The sequence below is a fragment of the Melospiza georgiana genome, chromosome 21 (genome assembly GCF_028018845.1).
Source record: "Melospiza georgiana isolate bMelGeo1 chromosome 21, bMelGeo1.pri, whole genome shotgun sequence".
Taxonomy (NCBI): Eukaryota; Metazoa; Chordata; class Aves; order Passeriformes; family Passerellidae; genus Melospiza; species Melospiza georgiana.
Window position 1 is genome coordinate 6306804 of NC_080450.1, and position 22342 is coordinate 6329145.

General features: G+C 55.5%; 1 protein-coding gene across 1 annotated transcript; it reads left to right on the plus strand.

Annotated features, from left to right (window-relative positions):
* Window positions 1–1183: 1183 nt before the first annotated feature.
* MYOCD (myocardin) lies at window positions 1184–16490 on the plus strand. Its single transcript, XM_058038785.1, has 10 exons — window positions 1184–1214; window positions 3495–3656; window positions 7513–7688; window positions 9053–9178; window positions 9666–9919; window positions 10268–10421; window positions 10784–11725; window positions 14326–14439; window positions 15311–15368; window positions 15928–16490. Exons 1-10 carry the CDS (start codon window positions 1199–1201, stop codon window positions 16488–16490), a joined length of 2565 nt encoding a protein of 854 aa, XP_057894768.1. The 5' UTR covers window positions 1184–1198.
* The last annotated feature ends 5852 nt before the right edge of the window (window positions 16491–22342 follow it).

Sequence of the window (22342 nt, forward strand, 5' to 3'; positions counted from 1 at the left end):
TGAGTACCCTCTAACCTGCTCTCCAACGTGACAACTGGGGCTTCTTCTCTTTTCTTGCTGAAGGTTCTTGGCTGAGTCACCTGTTTGATAAAGAGCCATTTGTCTTTTAAGTGGGGATGATTTCTAAAAGGCATTAAATCCTGTAGCCATCTCAGCAGTATGCTGAGAATTATTTCTCCTGTTTATGGAACACAGACAGCACTTTCCATTGCCTGATCCTGGCTGCAGAATCCTTATAAGATCTTTTTCTTATGATCCTGTACATTTTGTACTGTGGATTTCCAGTTTTGCTCCAGCTGCTTGTATTATTCTTTTATATTTATCCTTAAGATTTTAGTCTCTTTGAACTATGTACAATTTCTGTGCTATTTCTTCTTGCAGCTCAGCTTAGCTAAGAGCTTGTCTAAGTTGAGCTCTAGCTTTTCTTCACCAGGGGATAAGATTATATTTGTATTTTTGAGGTAATCTGCCCTCAAGGCTCTTTCTTGGCCCTTATGGATGGTGTTCCTGTAGCTCTGTGTGCCTCTCTGTTCCCAAAGCCATGAGGGGGTTGGCACAAGGCTCCAGGAACGCGTCCAGCACCAGCCCAGCTGCAGTGACTGCAAAGCAGATTTTCCCAAGCCCACATCACAGCTTGGGTGGGGAACAGAGCACAAGGCCTGCAGGGCTGCAGGAAGGTTAACCCTGGTGGCTGACCTGGGTTCAGAGTCTGAGTGGGTTCAGGACTTGTTCTGCCTGATGTCTCACCCCTGAGTGCTGGGCTTCCCACAGAAGCCACTGCTGCCAGGGCATTCTGAGCATCTCAGAGGGGACATGATGGGCAGGGCCACCACTCCCAGGGAATAGTGTCACCCTTCCTGTGTTCTCATAACACTTCAGGCATCAGAAGCCCACTAGTGATGGCAAAGGGCACAGAGTGGGTGCAGTGAACAGTCAGCAGCTTCATGCACCTTGTTCTCTTTCTGAGGAGCTTCTGCCCAAGAACAGGACAGTGTTTCAGGGATGAGAAATGTCATTTAGGAGCTCGCTCAACCCAGCTTGTGATAAATTCAAAAGAATCATGGGATGGCCCAGGGGCAGGTGCTCTCAGTACCTTAGTGCTGCTCCAGGCAGGTAACTTTGCATTTGTGTTCTGCAGACTGAAGATTATCTCAAGCACAAGATCAGAAGCAGGCCTGAGCGCTCAGACCTGGTCAATATGCACATTCTGCAAGGTAAGAGTTTCTCCCACACACTCCTTGTGTCTCCTGCCCTGGGACTTGTGTTCCTCCTGCCCTTCTTGTGTTCCTTCAGGAATATCACTGCCATTACCTTGTTCCAGCTGCTCATGGGAGGCAGACTCAAATGGGACATGTTGTATGAAATTGTGTCCAGAGCTGGTGTTAGGAAGCAGGACACACTTTTATTTCCTGACAGACACAGTCCCCAGGCCACCCAGGCTTTCTCCCATCTCTGGCAGTGTAAGATGCTGTATGGAACAGCTGTGAGAGAGAATTCTGCTACACACCAGTGCCAATATCTGATCATGAAGAGCAAGCCCAGGGAATTTGTTGTCCAGGGCACTGAAATTCCTATAGCAGACCATTGTAGCACCTTCCCAAGCTGGACATCTTTTGTGCTGCTGTAATTCTGGATATTCTGTGTGACAGCCCGTGCAGTCAGTGACCCAGGCAGGGCAGTATGAAAAGCCCTGCTATCAGTCTGTGAGCCACAGCAGCTCTCTCCTCTACTCTCCCATCCTGGTGTTCCCTCTCAGGCAGAGCTGGCAGAGCTGGATCCCATCACAGACAGCAGAACACCACAGTGTCCCTCGTTATCTCCAGAGATAACAAGATCCTTAGAGACAGAGAGGATGTGCAGCCTCCCTCCCTCCTTGAGTCCTGTCACTTGCCTGGAAGAAGCAGATCACTCTCTGGCAGCTGTGACTGCTGCCCTCTGCTCTCAGCACGGATGCAATCTGTGTTTCTTTTTCCCTCTGGCAGGCAGGAGGGCTGAGCCTGGGTCCAGTGCTGGATCAGTGTTGCTGCCTTGCTTTTCCCCCAGGTTTCCATCCCAAAAAAAACTAGCACCATTGCTTGGTGAAGAGATGGAGAGTGTGATTCCCTTAGGTTAAATAATGGAGCTGGGGGGCTGTTACCAGACATGGAGGCAGCTTCAGTCCCTGGGCATGGACAGGGACAGAGGGACAGAGACTGCAGAGAGCAGAGTGCCTGGCTGTGCACTCAGCAAGATGCATGTGCTGCCCCACACCCCCTTACCTGCACCCTCTGCTCACACATCTGTCCATCCTGCTCTGCATTTCAGAGCTCTGTCTTGCCATATCCATTTGGTGGATTTGACTTACAAATCCATTTTGTTCACAAATGGACCTAGAGGTGATTGGAACTGGCCAGGTGACACAGTTGGCATCATCCAAGTGCTTTACAGGCCTCCCTTTTGTTACAGTTCACCTTGAAGAGCTCATTTGTGTTCACTGGTCTGTATAATGTGAATGGCCCTAGAGCAGCTCTCCTGTAGAGCTCTCCTGTAGAGAATTTCCGTGGTGCCAAGCCCTGTAGCTCATGTTCCCTACAATATCTCTTCCAGAGAGTGTCCAGGCTTTGAGGAAAGAACAACCTCAATGCAGCTGTTCTTACTTTAGACCCTCCAGGGTTCAGAAATGATCTGGTTTAGGATCCCATTCCCTCACTACTCATGCCTGGTCCAAGAGAGGAGCCAGACAGCTTTGTTCAGGAAATCTTTCTGTTTAAGTTGATATTCTTCTGTCACCCTTTAACAGCTTGGGGTTTCTCAGCTGGCTTTGGTAGGGCTGCAGTTTCCAGATCTACCTTTTCCTCTGCTCATCCCCAGCTCATTTTTCCCTGAAGGCCTGGAGCACTGTAGTCATGTCACCTCCAAAAGTGCACAGCCAAAGGCTCAGCATTTTAAATTCCAGTGTAAGCCATTTACTCCAGTTGAGCACTGCCAGTGGTTCTATTCTCCAGCTGTTTCCCATCTGCACTAACCCAAAAGGGGCCAATGGCAGAGAGAGGAGCTGGAGACCCTTTGGCCCTTTTTGGTGGCAGTTTGCTGACGAAGTTTCCATCACAGATCACTCCTGGTCCCTGCAGAGGCTGGTCCAGCTGTAGGCAGGGTTTGCAAGCCCAGGATGGTAGAGAGAGGCTCTTGTTTGGGAATGGAGAAGCTGGGCCTGAGGCTCAGAGATGTCCCAAATCAGCCCCACCCAGTGTGGCAGAGCAGATCCTGCTGTGACTGGGGACACGGGTCCTTCTCTGGGCCTCAGGACCTGTGTCTGGCAGAGCAGACCCTGCTGTGCTGAGCCATGCTCAGGTACCACAGCCCCAGAGGCTGTGCTGGAGGGCACCACATGGTCAGCTGGCTCCTGCTCTGTGCCAAAGCCCACTGTTCATGCAGAAATCCACTGCTGGGAAGGGAATCCTGAGTGCTGTGCCCACAGGAGCCCCTGACCCTGATGCCTCTGTTTGGCCTTTCAGACTCAGCTGCAGAGGGGTCCATCCAGTCCACCCAAATGAAGCTGAAAAGAGCCCGGCTGGCAGATGACCTCAATGAGAAGATTGCGCTCAGGCCGGGTCCTTTGGAGCTGGTGGAGAAGAATATTATTCCAGTGGACTCAGCTGTGAAAGAGGCCATAAAAGGTACTGACAGTGCATGTGGGTGTTGTGTGTGTGCATGGAGTGGGGCAGGGGCTGCCACAGTGACTGCAGGAAGTGACCAGCCTGGATGTAAGAGCTGCTTTTATTGCTTAAATTGAATTATTTTCAGAGTAACCATCCCAGTCCAGCACAGCCTGGGAGCACAGAGCTCTCATCTTAGAGCAGTGACACAAACATGCACCAGTGCTCAGCCACATTCCCCCAGAAGGAACCTCCCTTCTTACACCCCTTCCCTCCCCAAGGCTCTGAGCACAGCAGTGGTGATGTTGGAGAGAGGACAGTCCTTCCTTCAGCATGGGAGAGAACCCAACAGGGTTTGGTGGTGAGAGCAGCCCAGATTCTCCCACTCATGCCCTGCCAAGCTCTCACATCCCAGTAAATGGGGGTGGAGTGGCCCCAGTTCAAGAAGGCTGAGGGTTCTCTTTTATTTTTTACCTCTGGTGGTATCCAGGACCCAGCAGAGCAGGATGCTGCATCCCTGGGGTGTGGAGCACCCTTGGGGTGCTAAATTGCTGGAGAATATAAACAGGGCACACTCCTACCAGCCAGAGCCAGCACTTCTCTTATTCCTAAGCTCGGTTTTCCTCCATCACCTCCTCCCACCAGAGGAGGGAGGAAGAATCATCCACAATTACTTCCCCCACGCTGCTGTGGGAGCCAACACAGAGCAGAAAGGTGACTCAAATTTCACCAGGGCTCAGTGCCAGGACAGGGAGATCCAAAAGCAAAGAAAGGAGCAGGAAAGCCAGCAGGGTCCTGCAGTGACATGGCAGCAACTCTTAGTTTTAAAGTCTGGGGCTGTGTCCACATGTCCAAACTGACACTCAAGTCTCCAGTGAGACACTGAGAGCTGCTCTGTTCTGTTGCTCACAGTTCCTCAATTAATGGGATCATTTCCATTTCCATAATCCCGTTTAAAAGGTCTGTTCTGGAGCTCAGAGCAGGCAGGGGACAATGGCAAGGTTTTGGGGAAGAAAGGGTCTTGGAGTGACAGGAGAGATGCCAAAAATGAGAGTGGAAACAGGAAGCACTTTGACTTTTATTTCATCTCAGAAACCATATTAAATGACATTAAATACTGCAGGCTCAGATATTGCTCTGTCCTGCCCCACAACTATTCCTGCTCTTGGTTTGGGGCTGTGAAAGGCAGGCTGTGTATGTACAGCAGCTTCTCCAGCCTGGCCCTGGAGCTGCTCCATTCCCAGCGTGTTGCAGCTCTCCTCTTTGAAGGTGAAATGTTCCAGGACTCTGCCTGAAGAGGAATTTTTAAGGAGAGTTCAAGTAAAATCTCCCCAGCCACTTACTAAAGGAGAGTACAGTGGAAAAAAAAAGGTTCAAAAAATCCCCCCCTTTATAAACAGTTGAGGCAGTGTGAGCATGACTTTATCCCCTGGAGCTGAGGTTTGGAGACAGGAGAAATGAGCTTGAGTCTTGAACAGAGCATCTCTCCAGCTGCCTTGTCAGGAGCTGGTGGTAAACAGAGATTTACAGGACCAAACTGTTAAAAAGTCTGGCTTAAAAATGATTTGTTCAGTTTTAAATTTCTCCCCTTCACAATGCTGTTCTATCACATTGCTGGGGAAAAACGTGTCCTTGTAAGCCAGTTCTATCCCATTTAGGGTCAAACATGCAGCTCATTAGGGTCCAGCATTAGGTTGCTTGGTACCATAGGGTGCCATGAGAAGAAGATGGTGCAGAAACCATCCCTCAGGTTTCTGCAGAAGTTGAAGGATCCTCAAGCTCATTTTTGGAGTCAGAGGCACCTTGTGGTACTCACAATTTGGGGCAAAGGGCTGAACACATAGCGGAGATGAGTACCGGCACTTCTGAACGTTAAGCCTTTTGTTTTTGCAATACCAGAAAGATGACAGGGTTTAAAATCATTTTACTTTAACCTTGGAATCTCAACTGTTTATACAGTGGAAAGTTCAGCTGACGTGTTCCTCTAATCACCTCCGGCAGGGCGAGCACAAAGTGCCAGACCCCAACCGAAAGCCCCAACGTCGCAGTGACAGGAGGCCGCCAGTGCCCTGCATAGCTGAGCAGTGATACAAGGAACTTTTTTTACCAGGTCCTTGTCATCACTTTGTCCAATGCGCTCCAGAGGACAATACCCAGTGCATTAAAAACAGCCTGGAGCAAACACCATCCTGCCTGAGATTACAGCAGGGACACGGGACTGAGAAACAATACGCTCAGGCCGGGCTGGGTGAGAGCAGGGCAGATAAAGGAAGCATTCCCCATTGGCACAGCCCTGTGGTATCAAGCAGCAGGATGCAGCACATTCCTGTCGTGCTCTGGGCTGTCGCTGTGTCCTGAAGGTCCCTTGTGCTCCCAGCTTTGGCACCACTTCCCAACACACACTCCCCTGTCAGCACAGCAGGAGCCCTGCAGATCCACAAGTCCCCATTGCTTGGAGTAATTTGTCCCAAGAGGGGATGTCCATGCTGGCCTGCAGCTCCCATGCAGCCCAGGTGGCCCATGGAATGCTGCAGCTGCTCAGGGACCTGTTTGGGTGCTGCCTCTGATGGAGAGGACACAGACCCTCTTTCCAGGGACAGCAATTTGAACACAGCTGCTCTCATTTCCCCAGCCCATGTCTGGGCAGCAGCTCAGGCAGGGAGCCAGGGCTCTGTCCTCGCCCACCCTGGCACCAGCAGCCACAGGGAGTGGAGATAACCCTTATCTCTCAGATAGGGCCAGGGGTCAGAGCAGAGTTGCGTGTCGTTGAGAAGGTGCACATTGCTAGGGCAGCAGCAGGGACAGGTGGAAGCTTGTCCCCAGGCCCTTCCTACTTCCCCATTTGTCACCTCACTATCAGCGTGCCAAGCTGCCTGACAAATGCCAGACATGAGCACGAGGAGATTACGAGTGTGGCCACGCTGCTCCTTCCTCTACCCCCACCTGCAGCTCTCCTGAGGCTCACATGAGACCTTTTTTCCTCAGCACTTTATTTATCATCAAACCTCGGGGTCAAGAGCCCTTGCCCATCTGACTAGCAGACAGGAGTGCAGGAGCTGTGCAGGGAGGGCAGCCTGGGGCTGTCAGGCAGCAGAAGTGGTTGGAATTGTGTCCTGTGGGTGAAACCTGTGCACAGAGACAGCATGTGGGAGCCTCTGTGCACCTGCGGCCACATCCACCCTTGTTGGCTCTTGTGCTGTGAGCAGATGGATCACATTCCGAGCTGATTTCAACCTCACTCCTTGTGCTGAGGACAGAGACCATGCATGGTGTGGGTGCTCAGCTCAGGGAGGGCGATTTGTGCCCCTCTCCCATCCCAGCCCAGCAGAGGGGCAGGATGGCAGAGCCCCTCCCGCCCCAGCCCCACCTGTCTGCACCAGCCCTGCTGTGCTGGTGGAATGGGCTCCTCCATCCCTTCCTCTCTCCTGTCTCAAGGAACAGGGGCCATGGTCCCAGCTCCTGAATCCCCTCCTCTCTTCCTATCCCAAGGAACAGGGGCCATGGTCCCAGCTCTTCCATCCCATTCTCTCTCCCAAAGAACAAGGGCCATCCCGTCTCCTCCATCCTCTCCTCTCTTCCTCTCCCAAAGAACAAGGGCCATAGTCCCGGCTCCTCAGATCCCCCTTCTCTCCGATGGGACACAGTCCATGATCCCAGCTCCTCCATCCCCTCCTCTCTCCCTGTCCCAAGTGCCCTGTGCATGGCTGGAGTCCCCCTGCTCTCCCCCAGCCGCGGGGCACCCCCGGAGGTGCCCGAGCCCCCCGTGTGCCCTCACCAGGGCCGGGGAGGGGGCGGCGGGCCCGGCCCGGCTCCCCACGGCTCACCCCGTGCCCGTGGCTCCCCGCAGGCTCTGACCGTGGCCCCTCTGCCCCCGCAGGCTCCCAGGGCGCCTTTCCCCGGCAGAGCGACGCCTTCGCCTTCGAGGAGGACAGCAGCAACGACGGGCTGTCCCCGGAGCGGCCCCGCAGCCGCGGCTCCCCGGGGCCCGCCGAGCCGCCCCCCGCCTCCAAGGCCCCGGAGCCGCCCCCCGCCGGCCCTGCCGAGGCTCCTCAGGTACGGAGAGGCCTCCTGGGCCCGGGGGACATGCGGGGGGACAGGAGAGACCCGTGCGGCACAGGGGATGGCACGGGGGATGGCACAGCGGAGCGACACGCGGGGTCCCGGGCCGGGAGGTGATTCCTGCCCTGTGCTCGGCACTGCTTGGGCTGCACCTTCCGTGCTGTGCCCAGTCCTGGATCCCTTAATTTAGGAAGGATGTGGGGATGCTGGAGCGTGTCTAGAGGAGGCAACAAGGCGGGTGAGGGGTCTGGAACACAAGTTCTGTAGGAGCGGCTGAGGGAGCTGTGATTGTTTATCCTGGAGAAGAGGAGGTTCAGGGGAGACCCATCACTCCCTACAGCGCCCTGACAGGAGGGTGCAGCCAGGTGGGGTCGGGCTCTTCTCCCGGGGAACAGCGACAGGACAAGAGGACACAGCCTTAAGCTGCACCAGGGGAGGTTCAGATTGGACATTAGGAAGAAATTCTTCACTGAAAGACTGGTTGAGCATTGGAATGTGTTGCTCAGGGAAGCGGTGAAGTCACCATTCCTGGAGGTGTTTAAGAGCCTGGATGTAGCAGTCAGTGCCATTATTTGGTTGACAGGGTGGTGTTAGGTGACAGATTGGACTCGATGGTGACAAAAGTCTTTTCCAGCCGTGTTAATTGTGTGATTCTGTGACATTCTGTGTCATTCTGTCATTCTGTGTCGTTCTGTCATTCTGGGACCGCGGGGGGACCGCGCTGCGCGGGGCCGGCGCGCCCACTGCCGGCCGGCGTGGGAACTGCAGCCTCGGGGAGCGCCGGGCCGGGGTGGAGAGAGGGACTGGGGGGACTGGGAAAAACTGGGGGAAACTGGGGGAATGTGGAGGCTGGGGGAACAGGGGGACTGGGAGGAAATTGGGGGTAAAATGGGGGAATGTAGAGGCTGGGGGAACAGGGGGACTGGGGGAAATTGGGGGAATGTAGAGGCTGGGGAAACAGGGGGAATGCGGGAGCTGGAGTGGATTGAGGCAGACTGGAGGGACTGCGATGGACGGGGAGTAAAGGGAGGAACTGGGGCAGGCTGGAGTGAGGGAGGACCAAAAGGATTTTGGCCATCCACAGGTCAGCTGAGAAGAGTGGGCTGGTCTGGAGGATACTGAGGGGCCAGCTGTGATCGAGGATACAGGGCTCAGGTGAAATTGGGAGGGCTGGAAAAACAAGCAGGAGGCAGAGAACTGGGAAAGGACTGGGATAGACATGATGGGACTAGGATGCACTGAGGCATCTGTGCGGATTGGGAACAACATGGGGTGAGGAAACGGGGCACCAGGAGCCCTAATCCAGGCTGGACAGCCCTGGACCCGGCCCCACAGCCCCTGTCCCCTCTCCCTTGCAGGATCGTCCCCCCAGTGCCGATGGGCACGCTGCGGACGCTGCCCCGGGGCAGGGCAGCCAGTGCGACAGCCCCAAGCAGCCCGCGGGGCAGGAGAGCCCGACGCTGCCGCTGCCCTCTGCCGTGAAGGTAATGCCGGTGCCTCCGGCTGCCCAGGAGGAGAACCATACCGGGGCAAACCAGCCTGGAGTGCCCATGTGCTGTGCCACTCTGGTTCTGGCCTTAAAGGCTTTGAATAATTCAGGCAGACGTCCTTGTGTCAAAAACTAATTTAATGAATTGTGTTATGGTACAAGATACAACATTACACCTTGCTAGAGGCAGCTGCTTGAGCCCTGCACTGAAAACATCCCCTGGGGCTGGAGCAGGAGGAGATACCAGGCCACACTGGAGCACCTTCCAGCAGGGAGGGTCATTCTCCCATCTCATGTGCTCTCCAGCCCAGCTGAGATGGGACGCAGTGCCAAGGGAGTGCCCCACAGCCAGGATCAGCAGCTCAGAGCTGGAGTGTCACAGTGCCAGCAGGAGCTGCCTTTGTTCTGTCCCAGGCCTCTGGGGTCCCATGGGGATGGCAGGAGCTCTTCTCACCCCTAATTCCTTTCCTTCTTTCCAACAGTCCAAATCATCCAGTGACAGCAAGAACCGTCACAAAAAGCCCAAGGACACCAAGCCCAAAGTGAAGAAGCTCAAGTACCACCAGTACATCCCTCCAGACCAGAAAGCAGAGAAGTCCCCTCCACCCATGGATTCTGCATATGCCAGACTGCTCCAGCAGCAGCAGCTCTTCCTGCAGCTCCAGATCCTCAGCCAGCAGCAGCAGCAGCAGCAGCAGCACTTCAGCTATCCTGGGATGCACCAAGGGCAGCTAAAGTGAGTGGCACTGTGCCAGCAGCAGGACTTGCTCCTGTTTCTCTCCAGGCTTTCCCTTCTGTATCCATTTGTGCCAGAGTAAGGCGACAGAGGCACACCACCAAATCAGAAAAACTTGGGAACAGCACAGACTCCTTCCAAACCACTCTGGCTTTGCAGTCTGGTTGAGGCACCTGTGGTGGGACACCAGCTATCCCCTGCAGCCCAGCCTGGTTTTCCTTGGCCATCCTGAAGTCTCACATAGGGGACAGCAGACCCAGGGGAGCAGAGGGATGGGATGCTGGGCACAAAGACCTTGGGGGAACAGACAAGTTACCCCAAATCTCCTTTGTTATTTTGTTATTGCAGGCAATCAAATGAGCAAATGGTCAAAAGCTCAAATCCTTCATCAACTTCTGGCAACAACACCCCTCTTTCTCCAGTGAAAACCACCTTTTCAGGCCAGACTTGTGTCTCATCTATCAAGCCAGGCCCTCTGCCCTCCAACCTGGATGATCTCAAAGTGAGTGCCAACTTTGTCACTGCAGGAGCAGAGTGTCACAGCCTGAGTGTGCTGTGCTGCCTCTGAGTGTGCCAGGGAGTGCCCCAGGCTGGGAGGGGCCGTGTTAGAGATGAAACAACCTGAGCCCCCTGCTCTGAGCCACCCAGGAGAGCAGCACAGCACCCTGGGCAGGGCTTGGTCACTGGGGAGGCTCTGAACACCAGGGCTGGTTGCTCTTCAGGTGGTCAGGGGTGCACTGCTCCAGCCTGTGCAGCAGCAAACCAAAGGTACAGCTTCTTAAGGAGCCAAAGCATAATTTGATCACTCTGTCAATAAAGGGGCACATCCCTACAGAGTCTGACCACAAGTGATTTCCCTTGCAGGTGTCGGAGCTGAGGCAGCAGCTCCGGATCCGCGGCCTGCCCGTGTCGGGCACCAAGACAGCGCTGATGGAGCGGCTGCGGCCCTTCCAGGAGTGCAGCAGCAGCACGGTGCCCAGCTTCAGTGAGATCACCACCGTCACCTTCCCCGTCACCCCAACCAACACCCTGTCCAGCTACCAGTCCCAGTCCTCCACCAGCATGTTGTCCAATGGTTTCTACCACTTTGGCAGCACCAGCTCCACCCCGCCCATCTCTCCTGCCTCCTCTGACCTCTCTGTGAGCGGCTCCCTGCCCGACACCTTCAACGATGGGCCCATGGCTTCCCCACAGTTTGGCCTCCAGCCATCACCAGTGCAGGGCAGCGCTGAGGAAAGCCTCATGAGCAGCATGAACGGAGGGAGCATCCAGCTGGAACTGGAAGGGATAGACACGGAGAAGGACAAGATGCTGGTGGAGAAGCAGAAGGTGATCAATGAACTGACGTGGAAGCTGCAGCAGGAGCAGAGGCAGGTGGAAGAGCTGAGGATGCAGCTCCAGAAGCGGAAGAGAAGCAACGGCCTTGAGGAGAAGCAGCAGCCTGCTCAGCATTTCTTTGGTGTCCCCATCAAGCAGGAAAACACCGTGTCCAGCTGTCCATTTGCATCCAAACAAATGGCCCTGAAAGGCCAGGCGGGCAGCTCGGATAAGCTGAGTAACTGTGGAGTGCCACAGGTGCCCCACATCGTGAACAGCCACTGCTTGGAGCCCGCCGGGCAGAGCACCATCACCTCCTCGACATTCCTGAGCCCGCAGTGCTCCCCGCAGCACTCTCCCCTGGGCGCTGCCAAGAGCCCCCAGCACATCAGCCTGCCGCCGTCCCCCAACAGCCACTACCTGCTGCCCGTGTCCCCCGAGGGCCGCAGCGGGTCCCCCCCGGGCAGCAGCTGCCTCCGCACGGCCCCGGTGAGTGCCAGCCCAGCCCGCAGCCCCCCGCTCACACCACGCGGGGGAGGCCCTGCAGATTCCTGCTGCAAGCGTCCCACACGGGCAATGGCATGGAGGCTGAGAGCACTGCAGGGTCCAGTGCAGGGTTTCTTCTGGGGAGCCCTGCCACCGCGGCCAGTTGTCCTGGAGGGGTGACAGCACAGCTCTTGTGCCCCATGGAGCCCTGGCACAGCTCCTGCTGCCCTGGGGAAGCCCTGGCACAGCTCCCCTCCTCCCCAGCACTGCTCTCTCTGCCCCTAGGTGAGCCCTGGCAAAGCTGCCTGTGTCCTGGGAGCATCCTGGCAGAGCATCCTCTGCCCTATGGAGCCCTGGCACAGCTCCCTCTGCCCTGGGGAGCTCTGGCACAGCTCTCTCTGCCCTATGGAGCTCTGGCACAGCTCTCTCTGCCTCTGGAGGAGTCCTGGCAAGCTCCCACTTCCCTGGGGGAGCACTGGCACAGCTTCTCCTACCCGAAAAGAGCCCAAACCCAGCTGCCTCTCCCCTCAGGGGGAGTCCTGGCACAGCTTGCTCTGCCCTTGGGGGAGTCCTGGCACAGCCGTGCCCCATGGAGGCCTGGCACAGCTCTGTACACAGCAGGGACGCCCCAGCGTGGATCCCTCAGCTCCTGGGAGAACCCTGGCACAGTTCCTACACCCCTGGGAGACCCCACTGCAGGGCTGCAGGCCTTCCCAGGAGCTTGCCAAGCCATTGTGGCTCCCAGCAGCGTGTGAGGGATTTTCACCACTGAGCTGGAGGAGAGCAGTTCCCCTGGGGAAGCCTTTTCTCAGGGAGCTGGAGCAGGGCTGGCAGCTGAGCTCTGCAGTCAGAGAGAGCTTGTGCCTCCCCACCAGGCCAGCACAGAGCCATCCTCAGCAGCCACCACTGCTCACTCAGCCCCCTGGCCCGGCACAAACACTTGGGGAGGGGGACATGCTGCACAAAACAGCTCAAGGCTCTGATCACAGCAACCCCAGTGCCCTCCCAGGTGCCCATGCAGTGCCAGGTGTGCTCACAGGGGTGTGGCAGGGCAGGCTGGGTGTGTGGGACAGCCCAGCCCAGGGCAGGGCTCTCCCAGCCCTGCACAGTGGCCCTGAGCAGGCATTGGGGTGCAGCCCTGCACAGTGGCACTGAGTGGGGCTCAGGAGCATGGCAAGGTAGGTGCCATGGGCAGCTGGCAAACAGCACAGCCAGGGAGGTGGGAGAGGGCAACAGCTCAGGGTGAGGAGGGCACAGGCAGAGCTGCCAGTGGAATGGGCAGGGAGGGCAGTGGGGCTGTGCAGGGGTGAGGAGGTGATGGGAACACTGGTTTGGGTGGTGGGGAGCAGAGCAGGGGATGCAGGGGGTGACCCTGGCACTGGGCACTGCAGCAGAGCTCTGGGGGCAGTGGGACACAGGGCTGTGAGCTGGTACCCAAGAGAGGCACCAGGGCTGCTCTGGACAGATGGACAGTGGGCAGTGAGGCTCAGGAGGGAGCTGTGACACCACAGGGGCATCTCCAGCTGCTCCCTCACTGCCCAAGGGCAGGGGCATAGTCCCATTGTGTCCTGCAGCTCGTCCCAACTCCACCATCACCCATCCTGGACCTCCCTCTGCTGCCTGCAAGGGGCTCCTGGGGGTGAGGGTCCTTCTTCAGCAAGAACTCTTCCTTTGTGCCCAGCACTGCAGTGCTGTTCCCCATGAGCCAGGGGCAGTGTTCCTTCAGGCTCCCTCCACAGAAAGGTGGCCAGGATGTGCATGGCCAGGCAGAGTGACCCCACTGCTGCCCTGGATCCAACCCACCTGGAGGGACAATCCCCTGGGGCTGGTTTTTGTGGGACAAGGCCATGGCCAGGCAGCAGGGAAGGACACACGAGGGCTGGAGGTGATGGGGACAGCAGCTGACAGGCACTGGGCTTCACATGCCATCCATCCTGGAAAGGGAGCCTGGCAAAAAGCTGGCAAAGACCTGCAGGTGTTTGGCACAGGCAGAGATTTCCCTCTTCCCAGTGACCTTTCCTGGCCTGAGCTCTGTGAGATGCCCCCTCAGGTGGTGATGGGGAGGGCTTGGGGTGGCTGGGGAGGTGCCTCATGTGGGGTTCACACTCTCTGAACCTGAGAGAAGCAGAGAAAAGAATGATCAAAACAATTCTTACCTCACTTATTGCACCTGTGCTGTTCACAAGTGGAATGCATTGTGGAGATTGTTCACCTGGAGGGAATTGGTCATTGGATTCTGGTGTGAGTGTTTTGATCATTCTGTTCTCTGCTTCTCTCGGGCTCAGAGAATGTGAATCCCACACCTCATCACTGGCCAAGCACAGCTGACCAGCAGCAGCATCTCTGCCCTCCCCTTGTCCTGCATGTCCCCAGGACACCAGGCTGTCCTGTGCCACCTGTCTGGCAGTGACAAGGGGCCAGCCTGGCCCTGGCTCTCAGAGCTAGCTCTGGGGCTGCTTTACCTGCCTCTGTCCTGCTCAAAGCCAGGCATTTTGGGTTGGTTTGACCCACAAAATTGACATTTTCCCTCACCAACCACAGCAGGATGAGAGCCAGGGCTCCTGCCATGCACTGACTCCATTTCCCTGTATCTCCCCATGCAGATGGCTGCGCAGTCAGGCCAAAAGTTTTCTATTTCATCCCCAAGTTTTTCTAAGTCAAGCCCAGCCCTGTCAGAGGTAAAGCAGCCTCCACCCTATGAGGATGCAGTGAAGCAGGTAACTGCATGGTTTCTGTTTTCTCCAGCCTAGGGCTGCCCCTGCTGTCTGTCTGCAGTCAGTGGGACTCAGCTGCAGGAGTCCCACCCTGTTCTGTTCTCTGGGCAGGACAGACCTGTTTCCATGAGGAATGGGCTTTCCTGAAGGGTTGGTGCTGGCTAGCTGCCACAAAGGAGGACACCCTGCTGGGCTGGATGGTGTCCCCTGTCAGGGCTCCTGGCACCCCCCAGCTCCCCTGGGTGCCAGTGTGCTCTCTTTGGGTGCTCAGTGCTGTGTCAGAGACAGACCCAGGTCACCAGGAAAGCTCATCCTGCTCATCCGTCTGCCCCTGAGCCATACCCTGGAGCTCTGTTCCTGCAGGGAGGACTGGCCATCACCCAGGAACACCCAGAACACCCAGAACACCTTCCTTCCCATCACTCTGGGAGCAGCCTCAGTGTTGGGACTGCTGGTGCCTTCGGGAAAGTGGAGTGATACTGTTAGCAGGTTGAAAATGGGTTTATGCCAGCGTGCAGGAGATTTGCAGGTTCTGGCCAGGGAGAGGAGGGAGACTGGGCAGTGCAGGGAGGGCAGACAGGCACGTGCCAGTGTGAGGTGCTGGGGCCAAAATGCTGTGTCCTGAGGGCCCTGGGACAGGGCAGGCTGTGGTGGCCACAGGGCAGAGGTTGGCAGCAGGGAAGGTGCTTTGCTCATTGTGCCACATCCCTGCAGTGCCCTGAATGCTGCTGCCAGCCCCGTGTTGGTGTGGCCTCTCTTTTGTGTGGGAGGAAGCCATTTGTGGGGTCTAGAGCCATCCTTTCTGGGGTATAGAGCATCCAGCTGGCTTGTAGCTCCTAATGGCCTCTCCTCTCCTCTTTGTCGCTTGCTGCAGCAGATGACACGAAGTCAGCAGATGGACGAGCTCCTGGATGTGCTGATTGAGAGTGGAGGTATGCTCTGCTTCCCTCTTCCCCTCTGGGGCTCCCCCTCCAGTTCAGTGCACCCCTGCAGAGCTGCCTGAGTCGAGCATGGCTTTCCCCTGCCCTCCCTGTGCCAGCAGCCACTGAGATTGGACCCAAAAGCACATTGGCCTTCCTGGACTCTGCTCCTGTGTGTGCCAACTCTTTGGGGTGGTCTGGGCTTGGCTGTCACCTGTGCAGAGAGAGGGGACAGCAGGACAGGAGCCCTGTGCATAGCACTGCCAGCCCCCAGTGCCCCCCATTCCCAGGGCTGCCAGTGCCATCTCCCACACTTCTGCTGCCCTTCCCTGTGCAGAGTGCTGCCTGTGCCCTTCCCCAGCCCCTTGGGGACAGCTGCCAGTGCTTGTGCCCTCGGGACTGTGTCCAAACCCAGGGGATAAGGTCAGAAAGCAGGAATGTGTGAGGGATGGTGGGCAAGCAGTGCCACTGGGATCGAGCAGGTCTCCAGAGGGATGCCCAGGAGGTCAGCTGAAGGGCTGTGGTGGTGGGCACTGCCAGGGCACCTCAAACCCTTCTCCTTTGTTGACAGAGATCCCAGCCAATGCCAAGGAGGATCGTTCCTGCCTGCAGAAGGTGCCTCAGATCATGGTGTCTGCGGGGAGCTCGGCTGGCCCTGTCCCCAAGGGCTCTGCCCCCTTCGAGCCGGGGCCCCCAGCCCCGCTGCCCTTCGAGCACTGCCCGGGCAGCAGCGACGCCCACCTGGAGGTGCTGCTCAACAGCCCCCTGGGCAGGGTCAGTGAGATGGCCCTGCTCAAGCTGGGGGCAGAGGAGCCCCCCTTCGAGGGCATGATGGAGGGATTCTCTGGCAAGGCCGCCGACGAACTGCTCAACTCCCAGGAGATTTTACAGACTCCCCTGTCGCCCATGGACACCCAGCTGTCCCCCTCCCCTGCCGAGGGCTCTGCCTTGCAAATGAGCTTCACTGAGTCTCCGTGGGAAACGATGGAGTGGCTGGACCTGACCCCCCCCAGCTCGGCCAGCGGCTTCAGCTCGCTCACCCCCGCGGGGCCCAGCATCTTCAACATCGACTTCCTGGACGTGGCTGACCTCAACCTCAACACCAGCATGGACCTGCACCTGCAGCAGTGGTGAGGGCACGTGCTGGGGCAGGGGGCTGTGGGCCTGCAGCAGGCAGCACAGCGTTCCTGCCGTGCCACAGAACGTGCAGGGCTAACGTGTGCCTCGTCCAGGGCAAACTGGAGTCATTTCCCAGCATATAGACTTGTTTGGATTTCCAGTCACTGAAAATTGACAACACAGCTCTGGTACTTTGGTTTTCCTCCATTGACACAACCCCACAGAGGACACCAGTGCCTGAAACAACACTTCCTTTGATTGAAAAGAACTTCCATTTTCTTTCCTTAATCTTTCCCCCTCCCAGTTTTAGCAGTCACTCTTGTGAGAACTGGAGCAGCTCATGACAAGACTGTGTGGTGAGGTGACCTCACCTGGGTGGCAACAGGAAATCATGGAGAGGGAAACGCCCTCTCCTCTCCTTTCCTCTCCTCAGGCAGACCTGTTGGGCTCACTTTGGCCGTGCCCATGCCAGGGTGAGGAGCAGGGGCTGTGCCCAGCCAGGTGCCCAGGTGCCCAGCACCCTTTGTGCACAGCTGGGCTCTCGTTTCCCTCCTGCCCAAAGCTGCACTGCCCCATCGAGCAGAGCTCTGCTCCAGGTGGATGAGAGATGGAGATCACCGAGCTCACGGTGGCACCTTGGCATGTCCTGAGGGGCTGAGAGCCCAGGACTGTCCTGGCTGCATTCTGAGCTGGATCAGGCTGCAGCCTGGGAGCAGAGAGCTCTGAACGTTGGAGCAGATGTTGAGGATGCAGGCGCAGGAATGGGGGATGTGGCAGCCCGGCCGTGTCCCCGTGCACACAAAGAGATGAGTGATGTGTTTTGGCCAAGGTAGGAGCAAGTGGTGAGAAAGGACCAGCCAGGCTTTGGAGGGGCTGTCCGTGCACAGCCAGGTCGGGGTGATCTCCAGCCCTTGCATGATCCGGGAGCAGGGGGAGCCGCGCAGGGGCACTCGGTGACATCTCGGGGGGCAGAGCCGAGCGAGCCCTCGCCTGGCCGAGGCTCTGTGTGAGTGCCTGCCCCTGCCACCCTCCCGTCCGTCCCTCCTCCGTGCCCAGCAGCGTTCCCCTCCTCCCAAGGTTATCCAGCGTCACTGCCCCCAGCCCAGAGCAAGGCTACCGGAGAACAGCTGTGAATCACCGAGCCGGAGGAGCCCGTTCTCCCGCAGTGATGCTCCCGTTGGGAATCACCAGCATTTCTCCTCGGAGTCTCTGTGCAATATTCTTCCTCAGGCTCTCACAAGAAGGAGCCTTTGCTTCACTTCTTGGCTTCCACCAAAGAACTCGCTGCAGACTTTGCGACGGGCAGCGTCCGTTCGTCGCAACTCTGGTTTTGCCAAAGTAAATATTGTTGCTGACAAAGATTGTTGAACTATTTACAGACTGAGTGTATTTAATATTTGTTACTGGAAGGACAGCGCACGGAGGTGAAGCTGCTGGGAGGCTCCCCCAGGGATGCTGGAGCTGTGGGAGGCAGCCCTGCAGTGTCCCCAGGCCCTGGCCTTGTTGCATGCTGTATAAAGCACCCGGCAGTAGCTTTCGAGTCACTATTTAAAGCACCATTTTTCTATTGTACAAATGTCACAGGGCACTGCTAGCATAGACAATCACAGGTTGCATTTTTTTAAAAGAATTTCTTTTTCTAAGTGAGAGATTTTTTTGAAGCCAGTCCGTGGAGAATATTCAGAGCACTTGAAGCAGAGTAGTGTTAGCTGCTCCACTGTGGCCTTGTACAGAGTTTTCCAGGTAACTTTCTCCTCTCAGCAATTGTATTTCCTTATTTAAAGGGATGCTGTCAGCTTCAAACCTGTAAGCAAGCACATTTCCTTACCTATGTTACCAGCAACACCTTCATTATTAAAACCCTTGTCTTGCCACTCTGTCTGCTCGTGGTTTGCTGTTTGACTTCACCACTGGGACAGCCACAGCCATCCCAGCTGCCACCCCCTGGGACCAGCTCCATGCCCTGGGACAGCCACAGTCCTTCAAGGCCAGATGAATTTCATTCACAGCAGCACTTTCTCCTGGAAGATTTCTGAACACACCCACCAGAGCCTCCTGTTTTTCTTCTGTTGGCTCTGGCTTTGCTGTTTTCCTGCAGCCCCCACTCCTTGTGTGCCCCTACAGGCAGAGCTGAGCCCCTGCCCACATCCCTTGGTGTTTGTGTCAGCACTGGGCTGGTGGCTGCAGGGTGCAGCTCTGCACAGCCAAACCTTCCCCTGCCCACAGGCACAGCAGGCTGGGACCTGGGGAACCCTGGATCCTTCTCCACAGCAGCCCTGAGTGTCTGTTTCCACATTTGTCACATCTTCCCTTTGATTAGAAAAGTTTCCCAGGCATTTGCCCACCTGTGTGCAAGGAGGGACTGCCCAGGGGGGCTAAAGGTGAAATGGTCCTGAGACATGGCTCAAGTGCACCTGAAAATATGCAGATGAGCAATTAACCAGTTCCTATGAACATCTTTAATGTCTAACCACACCCTGCAGCCAGGTGGGCTGTGATGAACAGCCTGGCTGTGGTCACTCAGAGGATGAGGAGACAAACCTCAGCCTGGGATTAATTCAGGAATGACCATGGAGTGGAGCACTCCCCTGCCCGGTCTGCCTGCTGGGGAGAGCCTGCCCGTGCTGCTGTGAAAGGCAAAAGGCAAAGAGCAGAGGGAATGGGGCAGCTCTGAGGGCAGGAGGGATGCCTGGCAGGTGCCAAGGTAGGCTGAGTCCAGACCAGGCTGCAGCGGCTGGCAGAGAAAGGGATCACAGCCCCAGATTTTCTGCTGCATGGAGAGCTCAGCCCAGCTCTGCCTGGGCCCCTGGTCCTGCAGCCAGCCTGGAGCAGCCTCCAGGGAAAGCAGAGGGTGTGCCAGTGGGATGGGACCCCTCCCCAGTGGGATGGGAACCCTCCCCTCCACTGCCCTGAGTCAGCCCTCACTCAGTCTTCCATGTGTAGGTGATCTTCCCACACAGCCTGCCCCAAGGAATTTGGGGGTCTGGGATTTTCCTTTCTCTCAACACCAAGCTGAAGGATCCCAGTGATGCCCTGCTCTCCCTTCATCTTCCTGCCAGAAACAAACAAACAAACAAACAAACAAACACACCAGAAGTAATGCAAAACAAACAAACAAACAATGTTTTGAGAGTCAAATTAACACTTTTCATGCCTTTAGCAAGCTTTTTAAAATATGAGCTGCCTGTCTCAGTTCACCATGCAGTGCTTCCCCCACCACAGGCACTGAGACATCCTCAGCATCTCCCCAGCAGCCCACAGGACAGGACGAACCATGGGAGTTTCCCTCCACATGGAACCCCACAGGCACCACAGGATTTACCACACACAGTCCTGAAAGCCAGAAAATCTTCTCAGTGTCCACATCTGCCTTCCCACACAGCCCAAACCGCTGCGGGAAGGGAAGGGAAGGGAAGGGAAGGGAAGGGAAGGGAAGGGAAGGGAAGGGAAGGGAAGGGAAGGGAAGGGAAGGGAAGGGAAGGGAAGGGAAGGGAAGGGAAGGGAAGGGAAGGGAAGGGAAGGGAAGGGAAGGAGGGCACAGCCACACCTGCAGGGTGACACCCCTGCACCCAGCTCTTCTGCTCAATTTGAACAGGAGTTTCCTGCTTGGCCACGCCACGTTCTCCTGATGGGAGGCATGGATTTATGCCAAGACAAAAGTTTTCTGGCAGATGTCTCCCGGAACAGCCCAGCCTGCCCTGCTGTTCTCTTTCCAGCAGAAAGTGCCGTGTCTCTCCAGGAGAGGGAGTTTGTGCTTCATCTCGTTCTCCAAGCACTTGCACAGCTGTAAACATAAAGGCAAAATACAGCATTTTCCTTTCCTTGTTCCTCAGAGCATTGAGGAACCTTTCCTTACCTCGCTTTGAGCCCAGGGAAAGATGGAGTGATTTGTGTCAGTCCTTTCCTCAGGACTTTTTCTCCTGAGAAGCTGAGAGGCCTCAGAAATGAAATGCAAACTATAATTATCTGCTGCTGTGGAATGCAACAGGTGCATCTGTGATTGGCTCATGTGGTTCTTTTTAATTAATGGTCAATCACAGTCCAGCTGTCTCAGACTCTCTGGTCAGTCACAAGATTTTATTATCATTCTAATCCTTTTCCTTTCAAGCCTTCTGACGAAACCTTTTCTTCTATTCTTTTAGTATAGTTTTAATATATCATTTTCTTTTAATATAATATATATAAAAATAATAAATGAAGCCTTTTGAAACATGGAGTCATTCTCATCTCTTCCCTTGTGGGGGTTGCCTGCAAATTCTACATTTGGTGACTCCGAGTGAGGAACATTCCCACACAGCTTTTCCTGATCCTGAGCTCTGCCATGAGCAGGGGTCCCTGCAGGTGCTCTGCTCTCCCTCTCTGGGCTGGGCACCCCTGGCCTGTCCCATCCAGCCCAGTGCAGCAGGACAGGCACTCCTGACCAGCTCCTCTTCCTTCCCAGAGGGGCTGCTGAGGTCCAGCTCTGACTGGGCAGATTTCAAACCCTCCACAGCTTCCAGCAGAAGAGACCTCCCAGCACCAGGACTCACCCAGGACTCTGAGTCCATCTGGGTTCTGAAGACCTTGCAACCATCAGAGCTGGGAGCTCCACCTGCCCTTTCCCTGGAGGGTGGGCACAGCCCCCTCTCACCCTGGTTTTTTAAGATTTTCTAAGCCTTCTGACGTTGACATTCCTGTAGTGAACTTTCTCACACACTTTCTGTAAATAACTCATTGTTTTGCATTCCTTTATAGAAGAGGAGAAATTTGATGGACTGTTGGTTTGTCCAGTGTCATTGGAGAGGTGGCACTGTCACCCTCCAATCCACTGTCACTTTGGGAAAACTATAAATGTTGGAGTCAGAAAATAAACTTCCCTTTTTCTTCACCTTGAGAACAGTGGTGTGTGCTTGTGTTCTTTCATGTCCTACAGTGAGCCCCCTGCCCTCCTGACAGGGACAAGGTGTCCTGAGCCACCAGGACCTCCCTGTGCTGCAAACACTGCTTGTCTGAGAGGAGCCCAAACACTGCCCAGCAGAATTCCAGAGCTCCAAAACACATCCAGGGCTCCCTTCACCTCCTTCATTCCAGAGCTCCAAAACACATCCAGAGCTCCCTTCACGTCCCTCATTCCAGAGCTCCAAAACACATCCAGGGCTCCCTTCACCTCCTTCATTCCAGAGCTCCAAAACACATCCAGGGCTCCCTTCACCTCCTTCATTCCAGAGCTCCAAAACACATCCAGAGCTCCCTTCACCTCCTTCATTTGGCACAAGAAGATCTGAAGGTTGCTTTCCTCTTCCACCTGGAAGGCAGGTGTTCCACCGCTCTTATGAACCTTCCCCTTCATGTCTGACCTTACAAAATGAAAATAACAAGGTCACAGTCGCATCTTAGTTTTATTACAACTGACCTGCAGGCAAAAGGATAGAACTATTACATAAACACTCTGATCCATGTAGAATAGCTTAAATAGAGGAGGAAGTCAAACCAGGAGACCGGATAAAATATTCGGAAGCTCTTTGAAGCAGTTATGTTCCTGAGCTTCGTTTTACAGACAATAAGGCAACATCCCTGCACATCAGCTTTTTGATATTTTTATACATTTTTTTTCTATGGTACAAGAAAAAAAATTAATAACCAGAATTCACAATGTACAGTTCTTACACTATTTTCACAGCTTCTGAACACTATACACCTTTTTTTCTTTTTTTTTTTTTTTCTTTAATAGATACATTGCAATAAATGGTGCACCCTTAGTAATTTATAAGAATCTGTGTTGAATAGGCTAAACCTGTCCTGTACAGCAGCACCTCCCTCCTGTCACTGGCAGCTCAAAGCAGTGCCAGCAAGCTGGTTCTGGGCTGGAGATGGGACAGCACCAGAGC

What these genes read in the sequence shown, in the direction of transcription:
- MYOCD (XM_058038785.1), top strand. An exon ending in ATGCACCAAGGGCAGCTAAA is followed by an intron (nt 9,920 to 10,267) that starts GTGAGTGGCACT and finishes TTGTTATTGCAG; the next exon opens with GCAATCAAATGAGCAAATGG. An exon ending in TGTGCTGATTGAGAGTGGAG is followed by an intron (nt 15,369 to 15,927) that starts GTATGCTCTGCT and finishes CTTTGTTGACAG; the next exon opens with AGATCCCAGCCAATGCCAAG.